We start from the raw sequence: 23,358 nt of genomic DNA on the forward strand, positions 1-23,358 counted from the left end.
ATCCAGCACACACACACACACACACACACATTTCTATTAGCAGCCCTATGTGCACGCTGAGTCTAAAATTAGTGCACAGTCTGTTGAACAACAAACAGGCTACAGGGAGGAAGACGTGCTGCCAGAAGGCTTGGATGACAAATGGCTGAAAGACAATAGAGAGATGGATGCAGGTATTTGAGACTAAGTTTCTGTTAACTACAAAAAATGTCATCAAACTTTCACTGTATAGTTTTTGTTGTTTTGTTTGTTTTGTTCAATGGCATTAACAGTAAACATCTGGTCAGGGCAGCTGTGGCTAATCAAGTGTAGTGGCTCAAAAGCTCACTTCCTTTGAGTTAAATAGGTGCAATCGGCCCAGTGAACACAAGTAAGAGGAATCACCATGTGAGGAAAATGACAGAAATAAAGTATATACATATATATATATATATATATCCATACATTTGCAATTTGAAACATTGTCTGGTACACAGGAAGTGGTGTATTTAAGGCTACACTATGATGGAATTATTGGTTACTGTTGGTAAACAGCATAGCCATTTTGTATATTTTTTCAACTCTATGTATGCGATTTCTGTAGCTTTCTCTTGGATGCCTGCTGCTAAAGGCTTGGACATACTTTCAGTATTGAATGTCCACTGACATCTGTGGTCATGGTGCTGTTCATAGTCCAATTGATGGTCCACATCAGCCTCCAGCAGTTAAATGGAAGGGCTGGGGGGTAAGCTTACTGTTACTGCCAACATTTGGTGAAGCTGAAACTAAGAAGATGCTGCTGGGTCCTGAGTGAATGTCTTTCCAATACCCAACTTCAAACTAACTTCGTCAGGGTGAGGCAGAGTTTTGGACAGGACTGGTATGTGGAACAAGAGATTGGAGCTTGCACAGTCAATAAGTTTGCTATGCATAAGGTTCACCCAGTCAAACAAAAAGGGCTGTAAGAACACATATGCATGGGAGTCCCACACCAGCATGGTTGAATGACGACATTTATGTCACGTAGACCAAAGTTGACCCTCGCTAGCATGCAGATGCAGAAACTATGAATTAGCCCTTATGGTTTGGCACCTGGTCAACAGCTTTTCATAAAATCCCCACTTCACCTGCACACTGTGCCGAGTAATATCCCAACCACAGAAAAATATTTAGATAATGAGAAAATACAGGCAGAGGGCAGGGTCTCTGCACATCAATACACTGCCACACACTTCTAGTGGGGTCGTAAGTGTTGACTGAGAGTGATTACTTTTGTACGAGTCTATACATTGTTTTTTAAAATCCTGCATGGCATGTCTGTAAAGTTTGTTGTAGTAAAATAAATGTTTAGTTTCAGATATTTTCATTAGTTTTTATTGTTCTATATGTCTTCATGAGGTAGTAATAATACATTTTAGGGGACAATGTAAACAGAAGCATAGACGAGCATAATGCCACACTGAATTGAAAACCTTGTGATAATGATTTACCATTGTTTCCTTTTTCATATCAGCCTTGATACTTGTTACTTTATTGTTATTAGACAGACAGAGTTAAAGTTTCCATTTCCACTAAGCCGCCCACTGAGGGCACTTTGGATAAAAGCCTCCACAAAATTGTATGCATATATTCCTTTCACTAATGGCCTGTAGAGTCACTTTTATCAACATATTTGCATCAAGGTTCTGGGAGCCCTCTATGCTCACTGGGTAGAGCGAGTACCATTAAGGCTGAGTCCTTACCACAGTGGTCCAAATTCAAGTCTGGCAGGCCCGTTGCTGCATGTCCTCCCCTCTTTCTCCCCTTGCATATCTCTCTGTCACATTCAATACAAGCATGCAAAATGCCATAAAACTATCTTTGAAAAAAAAAGGTTCACACTTCTGCATGTTGCTTGGTAGTTACTTTTACCAACAACAAAAAAAGAATCAGAAATGGTGTGATCGATGCCTCACTTTGCACAACCACAGTCTGCTAATGTGTTTTCCATCTCTGACACTAAAAGCAGTTGAGTCTCTGTTGATGCAAATCGTGTGATTTAGTTGACAACAATCAACACATCGATGGAGGAAAAGCAGGGCATTATTTTGCTAGTTTTAGACTTAACTTAATCCTTGTACAGCAACATGTGATTAGACAAAATGAGAACTTCTTTTGGTTGTGTGAAAAGGGCCATTACTGAAAAACAACACTCAACTCAAGTTGCAGTTTGTGATTAGACCTATGAATCTTTGAAATGCTATTTAGAAGTGCTCTGTTGCTTTCTTGCCTGTAATTTTTACCTTGAAGACATTATTGCAAAAAATGACAAATTCAATTGATCGGTTTCACTCCAATCATGAGCTGCTCTGGAGGCAGAAATAATCATGTGTTCAATCCAATCTCAGGAAGTGAATATGCCCAAAGAGTTATGGTATATCTCTGTTATATAAATTTAGTTGTATCATTCTAATGTTATGTTTTAATATTGCTTTAATATAACATTGGGCTGCAGCAAAGAAAAAGGTAAGAGAGGGGGAAGCTAATTACATGAAGCTAGCTACTGACCTTCCAATATCTAAAATGCCTCTATAACAGAGTCCTATATTATTGCATATATATTTATTCATATTGGAACTTTGGGTCAGTTTCTGTTGTCCAGGACTTCACCCACTAAGCCTGCGATCAACGATGAGATTATTTTAGTCTCCAGAGTTGATCTGCCACTAAGAAATCAATAATGCTCTGCAAGTGAGGGGAGGTGAGCAAAAGGTAGCTGGTTCAAACTCCAGCTGTGAGCATGTGACAGCAGAGTGGGTGGTATTATTGAACAGCTGTGGTGTACAAAACATTGAAAGGCCATGGCTGATTGTTGAAATTACCTCCAGAACATCTGGAAAAGGTGAGAACCTGTAGCCTTGCCAGACATAATTTTACACCCAGTATTCAGATATGAGCCGCCACAGTGAAGGTTTTTCAGCATTTTTCCCAGGTGTACTTTTTCAAGGATTGAATACCTCATATAAATGAGTTGCAAAATACATGGCGTGTGGGTGTTTCAATATCCCTCATCCATATTCATGAGAGCTGCAACACTCAGGGTTTATCCTTTTAAGGTGCTAAACTGACAACACCAGCACACAGCACACATCACACACGAAAACATCAAATGAAAAGGGGTTCATCTGGTTCGTTCCAAGATGCTACTTATCCATTTTAGAACGAAAAATGCTCCCTGTAATTTTGCAGTAGACATTTTTAAAACTGGATTCTTGTAGTATTGTTTAAGTAAAATCACACAATACTTTATCTGCTTTACAATTATAATGGAAATTGACTTTTCAGAACAATACAGAATACAGAATAGAACCAATGATGTGGACTTAAACACAACTCTAACATTCGGCGTCCGGTAACAAGACTGAGAGTCCATGAGGCTGTATAGTTAGACACAGCTGTGCTTTGCACTAAATGCAAATGCCAGCAAGCTACAATAGAAAAAATGCTAACATGCTGATTTTAAGCAGGTATTGTTTATACCATGTTGGAATATCATTAGATTTATATCTTCTAAGTATCATTGGAATCCACCCAATAGTTATTAAGACTCTTTGCTCAAAACCACAAACATGAACCTCCCGGTGGCGCTTGAGGAAAAGTCAAAGATGAACTGTCTGGGGACCATAAATGTTCATACGGTATTTCATGGCAATTCATCCAGTAGATGTTGAGATATATTTACAGGATAAATGAAAAGTTTGACCTGCTGTTTGTCAGGAGATCAGGTCATCTCGTCCTCTCAGCACCGTGGATATCTGTATCAAATGTCCTGGCAATCCATCCAGTAGCTGATATATTTTAGTGTGGGCCACAGCAGGGGCCGGAACAACTGACAGACCAACATTGCCGTCTGTACAGCCATGCTGCTGGTATGGCTAAAAATACTGTCTGAGTGATTATGTCCAGATTGGTGGTCTATTTTTGAAGGGTATCTTTTAAAAATGTTCCTTCCTAATAAAATTAACATGTTCAGTGGGCGTTGGTATCGAAATGAATGATTTAGAGTCAGCATGCACACGTTACTCTTTTCATCACTGATGATTTTCAGTACCCATGCTCCTATATGTGATGAATGAAACCATGCTCTATTAAATGTTTAGAGGCTCTGGAACAAATTCTTAATTTGATGACTTTTGTTTTGTGTTCAATTAAGATTGGACTATATCTGAATATATTTTTGTGTTTTGCTTTGAAGAACATGCCAGGATTACCAATTCATTGTCATATAAACTGTTATACGGTACATTTCAAAACTATTAAAGGTCCAGTGTTTAGGGTTTACTGGCATCTAGCCGTGGGGCTGCCAACTGCAACCAACCAAAACATTTCCTGTGTGCCAAGCATGTAGGAGGAGAGATACAGTGGCCAATGCTAAAACGCAAATTACACTATCTAGAGCCACTGTTTGGTTTGTCTGTTCTGGGCTACTGTAAAAGCAACATGGTAGACTCCATGGACGAAAACCTGCTCCATATGTAACTATAAAAGGTTCATTTTAAGGTACAAAAAACACAACAATTCGTATTTTCAGGTTATTATACACTAATGAAAACATGTTTATGAATGATATATATACCATTTCTGCCAATATATCCCCCAAAATCCTACACAGTTGACCTGTAACCAATTCAGAATCCAGACTGAGTTCTCAACTAAACTTAGAGAAACTCCCAGGTATGACTTCAAAACAATCTTGAATCATAATAGGAGAGCATTTGGGGTCTGATGTCTTTACAAATGTCTCAAGTATAACAGCAGCTGCTTACAAAGCTTTTATTTTAATTTTACTATATGCAGGGACAGTTAATGATCACAAATACAATCATGTAAAGCCCAAACACTTAATAGTACTGTCTACAGTAATGTATATTTCAGTCCAAGACATATTCCACGAATCAAATCAGTCATCATTAGGTCACAAAGGTCAATTAGTACCCTGAAAGCCACAGTTTCTAAATGCCACCTTTCCTGAATTGGATACATTGACTATAATCTCTCTCTGATCGTCCTCTTTGGCCTCATAATTGGTGTCACTCTCCTGGTTTAGTCTTCTAAATGTTAACTGATGCAAAAGGTGTCAGAATGCAGCACGATATGGTATCTGGCAGTGCTTATTAGATTACCAGGACAGAGAGTGCCATCGATTAAATACAATGATGATCTGTGATTCTAGACAGAACATGGTGGTCGGCCCCTCAACACACAGCTGTAAAGGAACTGCAGAAATGTTATTATTATGTGCTTTTAAGATCAAAATTTAAGCTACAAAATGGCTCATGTGCATTCTTGTTAATCTTATTTTTTTTTCTTCCTATCAAGAGGTGGTTTCTCTTTAATCCAGTTTCAATCATTTACACATGAGGTCAAAATCTGATTTTGATGGCATTAAGGGGACTGTATGTGGGACTTGTGCTTGTTAAATAGTCATTATGAAACATACCTGACCTGTTTATATACATTAATCTCTTTGTCTTGCCTGGCTAAGTCTGCTAAATGTTATCTGATGCAAATGGAATCAGAGCGTAATACGACGGATATGGAGCCTGGCGCTGCTTATTAGATTACCAGGACACACAGTACATTGATTAGCTGTGATAATAATGGATAATGTTCAGTTTAAGTATTAATCCATAGCTGCAGACACAACAAGGCTGGAGCTCTGCCACTCAGAGCTGAGGTAAGTGCGTGTGTGAAGATAGTTTGTGGCATTTAAAATTAAGTTTTAATTAAGTTTGAATATTTATGGCTTTTAAAAACAATCTCAGGGACATTCCCAAGATATTATGACCGACAAGCCACCGCTGTAAACACGAATTTGTCAAATTATCTGGATAGATGAATAAAACAAAATCATAAAATAAGTTTAACAGTTAGTCGTAATTCTTAAAGCTGGAAGTAAATAAGCATACCTGGCATGCTAATGTGTATTCATCTCATACAGTTGTGGGGCTGAATTGCCTTAATGCTAACTACCTCAGAGAATAACAAGATTTGCAGAGCGCTACTGTTTATTAGATTATCAGGATTGAGGGAACATTGATTAGCTGGGACAATAATGGAGAAGCTAGTGAATGTTAATAGGAGTAGGAAGCTAATCCATAATTCATGGGAACACAAACAATGGAAGGACCAGTGCAATAATCTGGACAAGATGGAGGAGTTGAGAGTCAGACACAGCAGGGCTTTGTGTTCAGCGCATATCTGTGTGTGTTTCAAACTTGAAGATGATTTTTATGTTTTTAGGAAATTCAAATTATTCAATGACATAAGCAGGTAAAATTAAGTAGTTTCCCTTTCCTCCTATATAAATATGTGCGGGAGGTACAGATAACATTTTCTTTTCTTAATTAAGGTGGTGGTTGGATTTTATGCTGTTGTGTTGCATTCCATGTTATGTTTTCCACTTTGCCCTACAGGAAGTCCCTGTGGGTTTCTTCAGTTAATTAACATCATAATTATTGCACAGGCTTCTTGCATGAATTATGTTGAGCCAAATGGGGGTTACTATATGTGTGGGCATCAACATATCTGTGCTTGTGATAGAGAGAGAGTGTGTGTGTGTGTGTGTGTGTGTGTGTGTGTGTGTGTGTGTGTGTGTGTGTGTGTGTCTGTGTNGTGTGTGTGTGTGTGTGTGTGTGTGTGTGTGTGTGTGTGTGTGTCTGTGTGTCTGTGTGTCTGTGTGTCTGTGTCTGTGTGTCTGTGTGCATGTGTTAATCTATCACAAGTGCACTCCAAATCCCTAAATCAGAGGCTTATCAACTCCTTGCTCCTTCCACTTCATTAGCGATATCCACCATTATTAACCTGTAGTACTTACTCTGTGTCTCCTCTCACACACACACATACACACACACAGGACCACATGTGCAAGCACCTGAGCAGAGATCAAAGCTCGGTCTTAAAGATGATCCCACATGAGCCAGATAGAAGCTGCCGTATTGTAGAGACAGTACAGTAGGTGAATTTAAAATCAGTAAGACCGTCATGACATGCTGTGCTAAGAATGACCAAGACCTGTGTTAAAATAGACTGCCAACTGTTAAATGTTTCCTGGGAACTGATGTGCTGCTTTTCCTGCTTGGATCTTGGTTTCAAAAGTAAGTTTGCTCAGGTAAGATATCGGCACTCTGAGTTTAGATTGCGCTGCTGTACGAGATCAAGCACTCTTATTTGACAGGTCTGAACAATAATACACAAATCACTTGCCTCATACATGTTTGCACTGAAGGTGAATGGATTTTTGCTACACGGGTTACACATTTTTACTGCATTGTCTGTGACTTTATGTTTGTTATTTATTGAATAAAATGTTTACAAACGTCTTAAAGAAGTATTTCACTGCTGGAAAGAAGTTCGTCTCACAAAACAGGGCTGTCTACTGTTACTTTACTGCGTTACTTCCTGAGTAAAGTAACTCAAGTACTTTTAAAGTACTACTAACGTTACTCTCTGAGAAAAGTAACTCAAGCACTTTTAAAGTACGTTTGAGCATTCTACATTTCCTATTGGGCAATGGACCACAGGGCACTAAGCCTACATTTTTTTGTCTCCAAAATTAAAGTTATGGACCACTTGCCCTTCACTGAGATCCAATTCTCCCATCACAGCCATCACTTTGACCAGTAGAAACACAGAACGATCTGCTGCCGTAGACAACTGTATGACAACAACACCCCAGCGTTTTTAATATTTCCTCTAGGGATGTTACCACACAGAGTAAAAGGGGGAAATGATGGTGTGAAACAGCAGAGGCACTTTGTCAACCCGCTGAGTTAACGTTACTGTCATTAGCATCAAGCTAGCAAACAATGGTACATCCTCACGGTCGGACATAAAGTAATAACATTAACAAATAGAGGCTTTTATTCACCACAACTGCAGAGGCTCCCAGCTTCATGTTAAACAGACTACATTATAGATGGTCCGTTATTTTACTTTTTATCCGCTCCAGGTGTATTTATAAAGTTAACACATCGCGCCATCATTTCAAACTCAACACTTCCTGAATTTCTTTCAGATTAAAAGCCCCTTATAACCCCAGCTGAGAGAATCCCTCCATTTTCTAAATAGGCTTTTATTGTGAAACATTTGTAGGAACTTGGTTGTGGGAGATACAGTAGCTTGAATGTTTGCCTACGGGACTTCAAGTGAAGCTCCTGCCATCTGCTGGCACTTTAAGGTGACTACAGCAACATGTCGGCTGGCACATGAACAGACAGTTACTGAATAATAGTAAAAGTACTAAAAATAGGACAAGAATAACCTGGTGACATCACACACGCCGTGAAAAACGACAGGGGATAATTGGTGAGTACCATCGTGCAGTGTGTCATGTCTGTCGGCCAAGTCACGGCACCATTTATGACTCCACAATCGTGTAATGTGACATAGTGACTTTCAGAATGGGCAGAAAAGTCATGTAGTGTGTACCAGGCATAATGCAAGTCCTCCTGAGTCTGACCTGTCTGTCAGCTAGTCCTCCTCCATCTATTGAGTTGTGGGGATTTTACTGACGATCCTGCGGAATGTTTTAGACTCCACTGTAGACAACGGCAGCATTTCTTCTACCACATAACTAGCCACAAGCTTCATGACTTCTTTCGGACTGATAGTTTTAACTTTATCTCCATTATTAGAACCAAACGACAGCCGTTGCTGTTTCGAAGCTGAAGGACAAGCGTTCTAAAAGTAACGGAAGTAACTGATGGCTTGTTTGAAAATGTACTCGAGTATTTTATTACTCAAACCGCAAACTAATGCGTTAGGTTACTCGTTACTGCAAAAAGTAATCAAAGTACTCAACTCTGGCTGCAACATACCAATAAATGCCCCTGGTGGTGGGGACATAAGGCACGCTTGATCATTTTGAGACAGGAAACAATATGGCAGCTGGTTGGTATCAATCAATCTCTGATTACAGTTAAACAGTAAACTAATATATGTTTTGGAAAACATTTGAGGTGAAAAATAGACATAGCAGTTACCTTATCTTGGTTCATATTCGATCAAGACTGCTTAGTTTGATTTCAGTATTTTCAGCCTCCCTTTTTACAATACAGGAAACAAAATGGTGTCCACTTCATGTTCACAAATTCTTGTATTATAGCCAAACAGTGCAATAAAATATGTTTCTTAAACATTTCAGGTGAGAAGCAGGCTATGCAGGAACATAATCTTGGTTCATATTTGATCAATAATGTCCAGTTTCACAGTTTGATCTAAGTTTTGTCTCAGTTTTGGAGATGGAAATCCGCTTCTATACTTTTTGTGTCTGTGGTGGTGAGCATACAAAAATGCGTAAGTACAAAATGTGTTTGAGCTAAAGCCCAAGGGCCAGCAAAAATCCACTGGGCTGGAAAATCTGGGCGCTGGCAAGATAGAGGTAAGTTTACCACAGTTCGGTAACACATGATACCCATATTATTATGATACAAAGCTAGTTGAAAACTAGCATAGTGTCCCTTTAAAGAGACACCATGTCAGAGAGCAGTGGATTAAACTCTGTTGTTATTTTGGAGGCAGCAGTTTTTCATGAATCTGCAAAATACCACTGATTTAAATCAAATGCAAAAAAAAAACACTTCCAATGACCCATACAGTACATCAGTAGTGTTACCTCTAATAGTATTAGTCATTTACTATCATTCAGCAGTGGATGCTAATTTGTTAGCATGGAGCATCAGGGTGAACGATGTACCAGGTACACATGGATGATTCTGGTGCCAATGTTCTCCCCCACAAACGCAAATGAAAAATGACACACAACCGCAGTTGTTTGTTTAATCCAGCCGAGTATTTATCGTGCTGTCCGCCAATGATATGCCCCTGGACCTGACATCAGTGGGAATCAATGGGTGGTGCCAGCATAGCTAATATATCAGACGTGGCCTCGTGCTTCTGGTTGTGTTTTCTGTCTGAAGTCTTTCCTGTCTGCCCAGAAAGGCTGAGATTTGATATTTGTCACCAGACTCTGACACCGGGGCTGAGAGTTTGAACCCGTCACCAAAGGCGAGCGACAACCTCCTCTCAATCAAAGAGAGCCTCTTAACCTCCTCTCCCCTCTTCATCCCTCCATCCATCTCTGAATTACTTTAGTCGCATTTATCTGCTCTTTTTTTCTCTTTACTTCTCAGTCTCTTTTCCCTCCACCACTTTCTGAATGCCAATGCTGTGGTGTTTGGCTTCCTGTCTTCACATCACACCTGTAAAGAGTACAATGAACTCAAACAAACACACACACAGACTGTCACGACCCCTGCGTCTAGCCTCGGCACATTAATGGGGATTCTGTCAGCACCTCAGGAAAGAATTACTGCCACTTGCTGAGCCCTTACACTCACTGTCTATCACAAAGTGTCTACACACAAAGACGTACAGTACAAAGTCATACATGCAGGACTCACACACAGCTTGTATACTTTCTTGCTCCCATTCCTTTGCTCATTTATGTATTTTCTATTTCAAATATTTCCTTTTTAAATTAAATACATAAATATAGTCAATATAGTCAGCATAGTCAAGCCTTGCTGGTATGATTTTCCTCTGATTTTCATAAGAAACCGATTTGTTTAGACTGATTTCTCTCTCCCTCTCTCTTTCTCTCTGACCTCATTTATCTCCCTTGCCTCAAACCATCCCTCTCACTTCTCCCATCACTTTCTCCGCACTGACTCGTTCACTTCATTCACTCGCATCAATTCAATCTCATTCAAGTCAAGAGTGCATTATTGGCAGGAAAAACAAAAGTAGCTACAGCCAAAGCAAAAGCATCTCTTTCTCTCCACTCCCTCACTGACTCGAGCAACAGGCCAGACAAAATCTTTATCCTGTCTGTCTCTGCTGGATCTGTTTACAGACTCAAACTTTAGTGGTGTGCATTGAAATAATCTTTTCTCTCTCCCTGTTGTTTATCATCTAAACCTGTAACATTACTCAGCTGTGACTTCTGTCAGCCTACAGGATTAAATTATGTTCATACCCAAATGCTTAGTCCCTCACTATAAATCAGCATTATTCAATTATTGATTCCTTTTATGCCACCAGAAAATTACAGCAGTCTTCCCTTGTTCCATAAATTCACAGTGACAAAGTAAGGACAGGCATTAGACGAAAAATAACAGTGTTAAACCATTCTGCACACACACACACACACACACACACACACATACAGATGAACACACTCATACATTTCCTTGTGAAACTTGACCTACCTCAGTGAGGTGCGGGTTTGGGTTGAAGCCACACTGGTTACAGACGGTGGCCTTACACTGGGTGCAGGTGTTGTAGTTGGGTACAGCCGGTGGGTTGGACAGCTCTGTGGTGGTGCACACTGGGCACAGTTTGCTGCTCGGCATTGGTGCTATCTGCGGCACCGAGTAGGGTGAGGTGGGCGTCACGCCACGGTCAGGAGACACAGAGGGAGACCGGCCTGTCCTGGAGCCGCCCGACCCGCTGAAGTCGACTTGGAGGTTTCGACGGGAGGCGTGTTGACCAGTACCTTGACCTCCATGGCCTCCCATGCCGGACCCAGCTGGACTGTGACCCATCCCATGGCCAGTCCCTTGACCATGCCCCATGCCGGCTGACTGGCTTGACTGCATATGTCGGGGGGAAGTGGGAGTGTCGTGAGTGGCCAGGCGGTAGGGCTCACCAGCTCTGGACCCTATTCCTCCAACTCCACCCATTCCTACTCCCATCCCTCCCATACCTCCTCCTCCCATACCTCCTCCTCCCATTCCTCCTCCTCCCATTCCTCCCATTCCTCCCATTCCACCTCCACCTATTCCTCCCATTCCTCCTCCACCATGGCCTCCTTGTTGCATGCCAGGCTTGGGGCTACCCATCGGACCCATTGGACCCCTGCAAGAAAGGGACAAAGCAGAGGAAACGAGATTCACATCAAATTAATTCTCAACTTTCCAACTAAAATGAAATCAAACATTGCAATTAAAGGTCGGGTTAGAGTTCTGCTATCACCCCAGTATAATGAAATGAACTGAATTTCATTCAGTCCTTACAACACTGAAACAGTTTGACTTAAGACTCGGGGGATGGGCTCTGGCTGAGTAGCATCACATGACATGATTTAACCGATGCAGTTGGTCTTGGAGTTTTGTGGTTGGCTAAACCAGTGCTACAAATGCTGTGCCAGTTAAATTTGAAAAGTTAAGTCAAAATTTAATAATTCTCAATAATTTATCAGTTATAGGTCTGGGTCCAGATAGGTTGTGTCTGGGTCTAGATGGGGGAGATGGAGAGGAATGGCCGGTTAACAACGCGGACACATTTTGGTCATTCTGCTCCCTCAAATCACTTACATTTTTTTTCCAAGACCAAGTTACTTTACTTTAAATAAAAAGCTTAGTTCAAGACTTGCAGAACCACGGTGTAGTTTTTCGCCACTGTGTGGGAGATAGTCCTGGGTGATGCTATCTCAGAATACAGGTTTATGTTAGTTACTTTGTCCTCAACTAGTACTATCTTACTCTACACTGCAACACAAGAACAATTCTGTTTTTTTATCTTCCTGTCTTGTAGCCTACATCAACTGCTGAGGAGACCAACTTCTTGCCTGGGGCATGTATCTCTACCCTCTGTCTTTTAGCACAACGTCATGTATGTAGCCATCAACTGCATATCTAAAACCCCGTAATGGGATTTTTGTTCTAAAACAAGTCAACTTGAAACATTACAAGATCAATCAAGAATGAAACATTACCTTTATGCTAACGTTAGCAAGCTATCTTTCAATCAACCCAATCAACGATTGCTGTTTCAAAGTGAGAAGCCTGTGTATGTCTGCCAAAGCTCACAATCAAAGACCCATTGTTTCAAACTTTATTAAGAAAGTGAAGTTGTATATTTGCCACTATTATTCTTGTAAACCTTTTTATGTGCTGTCTGAGAATGGACAGCTTGACAGGCGTGGCAACAGTAACTAAGGGGGCAAACTTTTGCTGTCTCTTTAGAACAAACATCCCATTAAAACAAAATGTTTTAATGGCTCACAACTAAGACAGATTAACTTACTATTTTGACAAGTAAACAAACTGTAATGAATTCGTCCTGACCAGAAAACTACCTTCACAACTGTTTTTCTCTGTGTTTATTTAAATTTAATTCTATATAACAAATTCATTGCTGAATGCAATTATATTGATATTTTTTCTGCTGCTCGAGCACGGTAAATGTAATAGGCAGCAGTGGTTAATGCCACCCCAGTATTCAATGAAAAAAAATATCTTATTTTACTGAATGCATTATTAAATGAATGAGCACTACAGGAGAATTCAGCCTGGCAATTGTCACTGTATTCTAACAAATTCAATTATCTTCTCACTGCCAGAGAACCAGCAGCAGAAACAACATTAAAAACCAGCAAAGTAATTACTGATTCATTAAGTGGTCGCTGCTGAAAGCTGTGGAAGGACCTCCGAACATCCATGGGCATCAACAAATTCAAATGGAAAATAACAGACTGCAGCAACACCTACTACACACACACACACACACACACATACATAGACATTTCTACCGTGTGTCAAAGGCAACATGCACAAATACGCTTCAGGCAGAAATAACACACATACGCAGACATCGAGACAATATTCATTGAGCGCACACCCCAGGCAGGAGACACAAACACATACCTGAGGGGAAGCAAATTGGTTCAGAACTCTGCCTGAGGACACATCGATATTATTAAAAGAAGCTGATGCTAACAAACAAATATTCTTCAAGGTTATTTTTCCCTTTTTTGTGCTCAAGGTAATAAAAAACTCTATGAGTGATTCTTTTTGATAGAGTAATGCAATAAACACAGATGTGTGTCTGGACATGAGTGTATTTTAGTGGGTTATATTTGCAGTAAAAATCAGAATGTATGAAACCTATTGCTTTAAATTCACACTATCATCCTGTTATTTTTTTCTCTATAATTGAATATTTTAAAAAATATATTTTCTTTATTTACCACTCTGTACAAGAAATGTTTTGGCACTAAAACATCTATAAAATAAGACATTTTAACTGTTATCAGATGACAGATATTCCTCTTGTGTATGCTGTCTTTATCTTTTAAAAGAAGAGGGTAAACCTCGTTCTTCTGACAAGAAATTTGACTTTTAAAACTAAAATGTTGACAGATTCTTATGTTCCCTGTGTATCTATTCATTTCGGAAACCTCTAAGTCCCCCAACTTTACTAGCATTACTATTTTCCTAGAGTAGTGTATCTCAGGTACAGTACCATGTATTGACACATGTGCATCCCAAAATGGGACAGGATGTCCCAGAAATGAAGATTTTTCTATTCTAAGATGAAATAAGTAAGCTGCCAGTGCTTTAAATTTATAATATAAATGTTTCTGATCTGCCAGGTTAAGTTAACAGAAGATTTAAAGTCCCACAGGCTCGACTGAACAGGTTGAGGAACTCTTTTGTTCCTCAGGCTTCTAAGTAGGGCTATCCTCAGTGTACCTTGGTACAACACTGATAGGAATGATCAATTTGTTGCACTGCATCCACTTTTCGTAATGTCTGATGTGATCTGTAGTGTTTGTAGTATGACTTTGTTGTTGATTGTTTAAATGTTGTTCTGTATTTTTGTGTTGTTTTTTTATGCACATTTATGTAAAGGAGTTGACATTTTGGAATGAAAGACTAATTTTGGAATTGTTCTGATAAAAAAGAGATAGATCACGTACAGTGCATGGTTAAAAATATCAGTATTGGCTCTTTTAGGTGACAAGATGCAAACTGCAATTCTATTGTATTCTATTCTATTCTGTTCTATTCTATTGCCTGCGCTGTCATTGATTGAATGAGTCTAGACTTGGTGTATTACCAGCTTTAAATGGTTACTGCACACAGAAATTGGAAATGTTGATTTACTGAACTCCAGTGTCACAATGTTCCAGTCTGCCTCTCCTTTCACTGAGAGGTTTTCTTCTCGTGGACAGTCTGGCCCCGACAAAATCTCTCCCTCTCTCTATGTTTCTACTTTTTCTCCTTTTCTTTTCAATTTATCTTTCTCCTTTGTAATCTCTCTCTCTGTAAACTTTTCTTTTGCTCCGTCACATCTGCCTCTCAGTCGCTCCCCTCTTCATTGCCTCTCTGTCTCTCACTCTCTATTATCTTTTCAGTCTGCACTGACCATGGCCTCGCTCCACCAATGTTTTCGTTTTTCCTTTGTAGAATTTCGCCTTTTTCGACATTTTTATTTCCGCTCTCGGAAAAGGGAAGTGGACCTGAGGCAACCCTGTTTTTCTTTCTTATACCAAGTCTACCAGTCGAAAAACAACTTTGTAGGTCAAAATCAGAGTGTAGAATTTTATCAGTGTACAAATCCTGCACTTACTCATTGAAAAATATCTCTAAATGTGAAATAGAATTGCATTTAATTTAACAGTGTTGACAGTCACTTTGGTTGAGAAGGTTTACCCACAGCAAGCATTTGAGGTTAATCAAGAAAAGGCTAACAGTTGGCTTTATAGGGCCATCCCTAGTCACAAATGCACAGTACTCATTTTCAGACCAACACAGAGAGGCAAACGAATCAAAAATGCAGTCACTGTGCACACACACTACTACACACAGCTATAGTGGGAGTCGCCTGCAAAGCTGCGAGTGACAGTTGCTGTGTGGTTTGTGTGTGTGCACACTCATGCGTCAGTGCTCTGCAGGATCAAAGCTGTTTTTTAATTTCAGAATTCCCTAATTATACTCTTTCTCTTGCATTCTTTTGTCTTTTCCTTGCAGCAGTGGTGGAAAAAGTATTCAGATCCTCTACTTACATAAAAAGTACTAATAGAACAGTGTGGAAAAAAATCACTACAAGTAAAAGTCAGGCATTAAAAACATTAGTACGAGTAAGCATGATAAAACATGATAAACTGTCATCACTGAGGAGTACTCTGCTGCATCGGTAGTTTTAGTAAAGGACCTGAGTACTTCTTCCACAATGGGAGGATGGCAGAGCTAGAGATGTGAAAACATGGGGAAAAGGATGATGAAGATGAAGTCTGAGATTTGTTGGAGGTGGGGCTGCAGGGAGTGCACTGCACAAACAGCTAGCTGGGTAAAGTGAGCTAACCTTAACATGTTTTTGTTTTTTTGTGGTGTTTTATGGTGATAGAGGACCAAATATATCTGAGACTGAGGTAACATTAGCATGACTATTAATACCTCAAGGAACACCAAGTATTAATATGTAAATGTTTCCAGAAGGTGGAGTTGTAGATAAGGAAGCAACTTATGATCATTTCTGTTGGTGAACAGGAAGAAAAAGTGACTGCCCTCTGAACTTTTCAACAAAGAATCCAGACAGAAAGACACAAAACACAAATTGAATACATCAAATCACATCTGCATTCTGCTCAACTTCTCATTTATTGTCACCAAACAGCAGATAATTATTCAAATTAGGCTTTCAAACCTCCACCAAACGATGTGCTGAGACTAGTTAGTTTGACTTTCATTTAAACTGGAAATATTCATGACATCCATTTTACATGTTGACTGGCTCAAAAAGTTTTCATTTTTCCAAACACTTGCTGTTTTTAAATGTCACTTCGTCTTTGTCTTTGCTGTAGATTGTGTTAGCAGTTAATTAAGTTATCAACAGCCTCTTTGTTTCTGTTTCCATCTTAAGAATATGTGAGATCACATACTACCATGGTGACAACAAACCATCAGATGGTATGATGCTATATGTTGGGGAACTGACAGGATGAATCTTGATGCTGATGGTCCTCAGGGACTACTTACCTTACTTACCCTTCCAACAGAACCAATCCACTCCAACAGAAAAGACAGTGCTGTCAGCCCCCCAACAATAAACCTCATTTGGATTTGCAAAGTGACAGACCCTGTACCAGAATGCCTCCAAATATAGCCTGGCACAGTTGGCCCCTGATGAGTCCTGGTCTTTGTCAAACGTGAAGACCTTCTGTCTGTTGTGAGAACTCAGGGAGTCTCCGAGAGAAACACGACATGAATCACAGTGTTTAATCCTGACAATGATACTAATCATACTAATACTACGAACGCTCTTCCATCTGTGAATCCAACTACATTCAGTCGATAACACTGGGTTAATGGAAAATGACAAGTAACAAGCAAATACTTTATTTCATTCAAAGTCCTTCATGTCAACCAACTACTTGAACCTTCACATCTGTGTCAACTGGTGGATGGTTTCAAGATCTGCAGACACGCACACGTTTTTACATTTTGAATAGGCTAGATCTGTACATAATTCTGTAAAATATTCTTTGATGTTAAAGGCTTCAGGTGAAGTTTTTGTCCTCTAGTCTTGATTGTACTTTATGAGGAGTGAGTTTCACTAAGTCATGACTGGCTGATCTTGCAATAATCCATGGGACTTTAGAAGTTCACTGAGCCGTCCATCCTCCTCTGAGAAGCCCTGAGAACAAAAAAGATATCAGATGGGTCAAGTTTACAGGCAGCAAAGCTTCACTGTTATTTTCACTTATTTGGGAACCAATTGTTTTTGGTTTCTTTTAACAGTCTGAACTGTGTGTATGGGTGTGTTACAGCATTTTACTCTCCAGGCAGCCTTTCTTGTTCTTTTCTTAACTTGTCCACCTTGTCTGTTTGACAGTTACTGCTGCTGTTATCTTTCTGCTTCAGGATGTATTAAAGAAAGGGCAATGTGGAGATATGTCTCATGGTGGTGCCCCTCCTCTCTGATTTTAAGGATCGTAACTGCTGGAATTGGAAAGCCACTATTTACTAAGATGTATATTAACTTAGAAATGATGATAATATGTCAGTGTTATGTTCAGTACTTGTTTCTGCTGCCCCCAAGTGATCAAAACAATCAGTTATTGCAGGTGTTAACTATTAATTGTAGCTACCAATTTAACCCACGACTATGTCCATGGACACAGTTACAGTGTTGCAGTTGGCAGGTAAAGCTGAGGTTGTTGGTCACTTTTTCTCGGCCTTTGAGGAGCTCACAGAAATTAGGCTACCTGTCTCTCAGCTGACACCAGAAGCCCCAGTATGGGGGCCTTGGACTTTTGCCCCAGCTGGAAACTTTTCTCAGGTATTCCGACCTGCAGCAACATAAAGAAAGGAGGCTAAGAAGGCTTCAAATCTGAACTGGTTTTCTTGTAATCCTAGTATACCACAGCCAGCCTCGTTTTAACTATTATGCAGTTACAAGTACTTTATACAGTATGATCAAACTTGCTGCAACCAGCACTGTGCATACTGCTGGTGCCAAGACTACATGTATCTGCTGTATCAGAAGCATCAGTCATTACTTGTGTCTATGTTTCTGTCAAAGATGATCTCACTGTCACATTTTGAAAACTTGTATCATCTAAATGTCAACTTGTGCCCCGGAGAGTATACGTAAGTGTACCTAGACAACAGAAGTGGATTGGATGGGGTAGATGTTGTCCACTCCACTGGGTCAGCTATTTTCATTTTTATGTATATCACTGCAGTCTAGTGGAAGGAAGAGGAGCTGCTGGCAGTGGGTCAACAGTGGGCTCAGGAGGAGGACGACTGATACCAGCTGGAGTACAGATGTTGTACTCACAAAGTCCAGTTAGAGGTCTGGAGAAATGCCAGGTGCAAAACAAACAGTATAAAAGTGCACTAACATCATATACAGTGTGTGGAGATTTAGTCCTGTTGCCTTAATCATAGAGGTGATTCTGACTAACTGAGGAAACTGAAGATGCTTGGCTGTTTTAAGCTGTTCAAAAATTTAACTTGCATAAACGGTAAATATAAAAATATTTAATCATATAAATGTAGAAAAAGTTTCAATAAACCTGGTCTCTTGTGAATGTGTGGAGTCCTGGGCTGATGTTAATTTCCCAGCCTGAATTATTCTGTCCCCCCAGGCCAGAGAGGCTGAATCCAGCCCTGAAGTGAGGATTGAAATACTGTTAAAAGTGCTACATTCAGAAACAAGAATAAAATTAATTGGAGGAAACTCTATCCTGTGTGTATTTTAAATAGTCACACTGAACGTGTTTAACATTCTCTATCAAACAATTACACAAAGCATGAGATATATGAAGTTGCAAACTTACCTTCATGGTCAGATTTCTGTTGAAGTGATCTGATGAAAATCCTGATGTCAGTGTGTACAGACGCTCTGATGTCCCTCTCTTTTTTATATTTCATAGATTAATAAATTACCGAGCCGCTGCGATTTACAACGATAAAACAATTTCCTTGATGGGTGGAAGGTCCTTGAGTGAGTGTGTGTGCACTCACTTGCACGAACATGCATGCGCGGCTGGACCGTCTACCACAACAACGAACAGAGGAGCTCGGAATACAGCACACACAGCGGGAGCCTGACTTTATTCTCTGCTCAGGACGCCATCACTCCAGTATATCTTTACACAGCAAATAGTGTTATGCTGCTATATTAATGTTCTTAATGTCGTATAGAGCTCCTTTAAAAGACCAAAGAGGCAATTTTTTTTAACTTTTTACTTGGATTAAACGCTTGTTTTTTGGGGGTAATTTATACTCAGAGTTCAATTCAATAGGTACACCTGTACAGTCCAATGCAGTCCAATCAAACTTTTGTGCCATGGAGCCAATTTAAGGCCATAATGTTCAGTATTCATGTTTTAGGATTTAGGTCATAGTGAGTGATGATGTTGTACTGGGTGGCATTATATTTAGGGATGTTTCTAGTGTTGAGACAAAAAATAGAAACACCTCACGGTATAATGTAGCCCAGTAAGACATTACCATTAACTATGATCTCAGATAATTGAATTTACACATTTTTGACAATTTAAACAAAATCTCAACATTATAAACTTTGTAAAGGTAGAATTTATGGCGGAGCTGTTGGACTGGATTGGGATAGATTGTACAGGTATACCTGCGTGTTTGTTAATGTTAATGGGAGGAAATGGGTTTAAAGCAGTCTTTCAGTTATTGATCCTTCTATCTCTGATGTATACCTTCCTTTGTTATATTCACAACATGTTTTATTTGATCTTATTTTGAGGTTTGGCTGTGAGGGCTGGGGTTGGGAAAACTCTGGAAACACAATACATGTGTTGATTCATGTTTCCAGTTACACTAGATCATCTTGATGCACCTACACAGAGTTGTTAAGTATGAGCAGCTATTTCACATTTATTTCCCTTTCATTTTTCACACAGACATTGTTACATGACTCACAACTTGGATCAGCGTGAAATTTTCCTGGCTGAATCATCACTACAAAAGATGAGCAACTGTGTGCGAAAATATCGGCTCCTTTGATGAAAAGTCAAAGGCACAAGAAGTGTGAAGACATACAGACTGAAGGAGAGAAATCAACTACAACTCCCAAGATACATTTCAGAAAGAAACATCCAATCACAGAGCTGCACTGCTACAATAAGTGGAGGCAAAAGCTCATTGGCATTGTAGTATTTAAAGCCTTCCAACATGCCAAACTTTCTCAGAAACAAAGTGTAAATATTTCAAAGTGGCGGCCATAACATGAGCCTGTCGGATTAATACATCATCCAAGAGATCCAAGAGTTTCTGTGTACAGTAACATTGACACAATCCATTAAAATACAAACTAAAATGTGAGTACAGAATGAGGAAAAACACACTTAGTAACTTTATAGTGTTTATGTTTAAACGATATAGTAAAAGCACTGTAATCGCAAAAATAAATAAAGAGGTTAGCATTAAATTAATTATTTGGTTGTGATAGTTCAGGTCAGGTCAGGGGTGAGGGACTCAATGTTCTAAATGAAAAGTCCCAGTAAAGATAACAAGTGTATGTATGTATGAGAGCGAGTGCAGTTAGGATGAGGTCACACCAGTCTCACATGAACTGAAACCCATGTGACTAGCATGCTAACTCGCTAAACTACCATGGTAATCATGGTAACATTATACCTGCTAAACATCAGCATGTCAGCATTTAGCTCAAAGCACTGCTGTGTTGTACATGGTCTGCATACATGAACCATAAAGTGTTCAGAGATTCAGAAAATGTTAATCATTGGACCAAAGAGCACATAAAGGTCAGCGCTGGGCAGATAAGACCAGTTTTACTTATGTACAAATGTGTATGTGTGTGTGTGTGTGTGTGTTTGATGGGAAGAGGGGTGACTCAACAAAAACCTCAAAGCTTCACTGATTCACCCAGCAGAGACACTGACGAAGACGGGATAAGAGACTTAAAGCTGACAGGGAAACTGATGATGGAAAAGGAGGTTGAAAGAGGAAAAAGAGAAGCAAAAGCTCGTGAGTTACAGTACACTCACAGCAAAACTGCCTCTGTGTTTTGCCAAAAATTATTCTGTTTGTACTCTACCACCAACACCTGGTGTCAGTTGGTTGTTCTGTTGCTATAGCAACCCCTACTGGCACAGGTATGTAGCAGTTACAGTTCAACTGACGCTGTTGTCACAGTTGTTCTTGGCATGAGTTGCAATTTAACTAACTTGACAGCTTCTCTATACTTTTGAGAATCCAGTTTTCTTGTTTCTTTGGTCTAACTCTTGTTAATGGTATCTCATCTTTTTCAACTCATTTTCAGACTTTATTGGAGAGTGTTTATTTATAGTATCTTTACCTACACTCTTACCAAGGGCAGAAGATTTTACCCATACCCATAAATGCAGATATACATAGATCCTTTGTGGCTCTATATACAACTATTTCAGAGTAACTAAAATGTTTCCAAATCTGAACTGATCAGACCCAGACTCTGCATTGTAGGTGAATCTTTTGGCACACATGTCATGTCATTTGGAAAATGAGCATTAAAATGTGAAATTTTTTATCCTTATAAGACATTTTGGCACATAGATTGGCAGTGTAATTACAACAATGTAGGCCTTGGCTTTCAAAAGCTAGTTTTGGTAGCCTGGGAACCAGACAAATCTACAAGCTCATTATTTGCTCTGGCAGATGCGTCTGCTTCTCCTGCCTGTTCCAACAGATTTCTGGCCGATCAGTCACAAACACTTATCTAATATATGGCATGTTTCAGACGATGGCTGACAAACTTGCAGAACCTTCACGCTTTATTTAAATTACATGATGACGTCACTTTTTTCTTGCGCACTCTTGCATCAGGGACACTACAGCGAGAATAAACCTAGCCTACTAAAGAGGACGACATGGATGCATTTAAGGACGCAACCAAGATGGCTGCTGCTGATGTGGAACTTGCTGTTTAAGTACTATTTTCAAATACTGATGGCAAAAACAGCAACACTTGTTCAGAGACATACCAATGCCACACTATTACAGCTCATCTATGCACGCTGTCGTCTATTTACAGTTCTCCAACACCTTGCGCTACGTCACCTTTCATTGCTCTGATTGGTTGTGTCCAGAGGCACTGTTGATAACGCCCTGGTCAAATCTGAAAAATAGCCCTCAAAAATTCACGCTTACAGTGATCAATGGTAAGACAGAGAGGAATATCAGACTGAAATAGAAAAAGAAGAATCAAGAAAGAAAAACATTGAGGGAATGAGAGATAAGAAGAGGACACATGGCGATGATAGTGCTGGGGGGTCTGGTTTCGTTTTAAGGAAGACACCATCACTAATTGCTGTGAGAAACTGAGCCTGACGTAGGTGACAACCCAAATAATAGGAACAGTCCTTCTCTCTGTGTGTTTACACACTCCGCCTCTGCGTTGCACTGGGGACATTTATCACTGTCGCAGCTCAGCCTTTAATGACCCAATACACATGCTTGTTCAGTCAAAGTGATTTCACCCAGTCCCATTATAACTCTCAATTTACTGTCTGATTGTGGAAGAGGGGGATAAAGCTCGCCTGCCAATCATACATAAGTGACAGAGACAAGGACAGATGAATAGAGAGGGGAGGTGACAGAAAGGGGAAAAATGGGGTGAGGATGTCACATGGTCTTACCCAGAAAGGCACAGTTAACCTCAGCGGGACTTTTTCATAGACTGGAGTTTTACATGTCTAAAGAAGGCTTCACTATGGTAGCCATTTTAGGACTTAAAGCTGTTTAAGTGACTACATTTTGAGATGACATATTGAATAGTAAATATCATGGAGTGCTATGCTTTAACCAATCGGCTGACCAGTGAACCAGTTTGAAAGTATGGTCGATTAGATCAGTTCTTGTGCTGAAGAGGGAGGAAGAGGTGGACTGCAGTCTGCTGCCTGACTGCAGTTTTTCATTTGCAATCCCAGAAAATCCCCAGAGGAGCTACTTTCAGTTTTTATTGATGTTAGTCTTAGTATCCTTCTCTTCCAGTTGATACGGAGAGCAAACAGAGGTTTGGATAGGATTTACCTGATCTTGTTCCCCCCAGCCAGGTACATTCCTTATCCCA

The 23,358-nt window shown here is 39.9% G+C and overlaps 1 protein-coding gene across 1 annotated transcript in view; it reads right to left on the minus strand.

Moving 5' to 3' along the window:
• bsna (bassoon presynaptic cytomatrix protein a) overlaps window positions 1-23,358 on the minus strand; it is a 190,626-nt gene that overhangs the window by 131,409 nt on the left and 35,859 nt on the right. The window contains exon 2 of the mRNA XM_050063867.1: window positions 11,229-11,877. Coding sequence (XP_049919824.1) covers window positions 11,229-11,877 — 649 coding nt within the window. The remainder of the gene's footprint in view (window positions 1-11,228; window positions 11,878-23,358) is intronic.

The sequence above is a fragment of the Epinephelus moara genome, chromosome 16, assembly GCF_006386435.1.
Source record: "Epinephelus moara isolate mb chromosome 16, YSFRI_EMoa_1.0, whole genome shotgun sequence".
NCBI lineage: Eukaryota > Metazoa > Chordata > Actinopteri > Perciformes > Serranidae > Epinephelus > Epinephelus moara.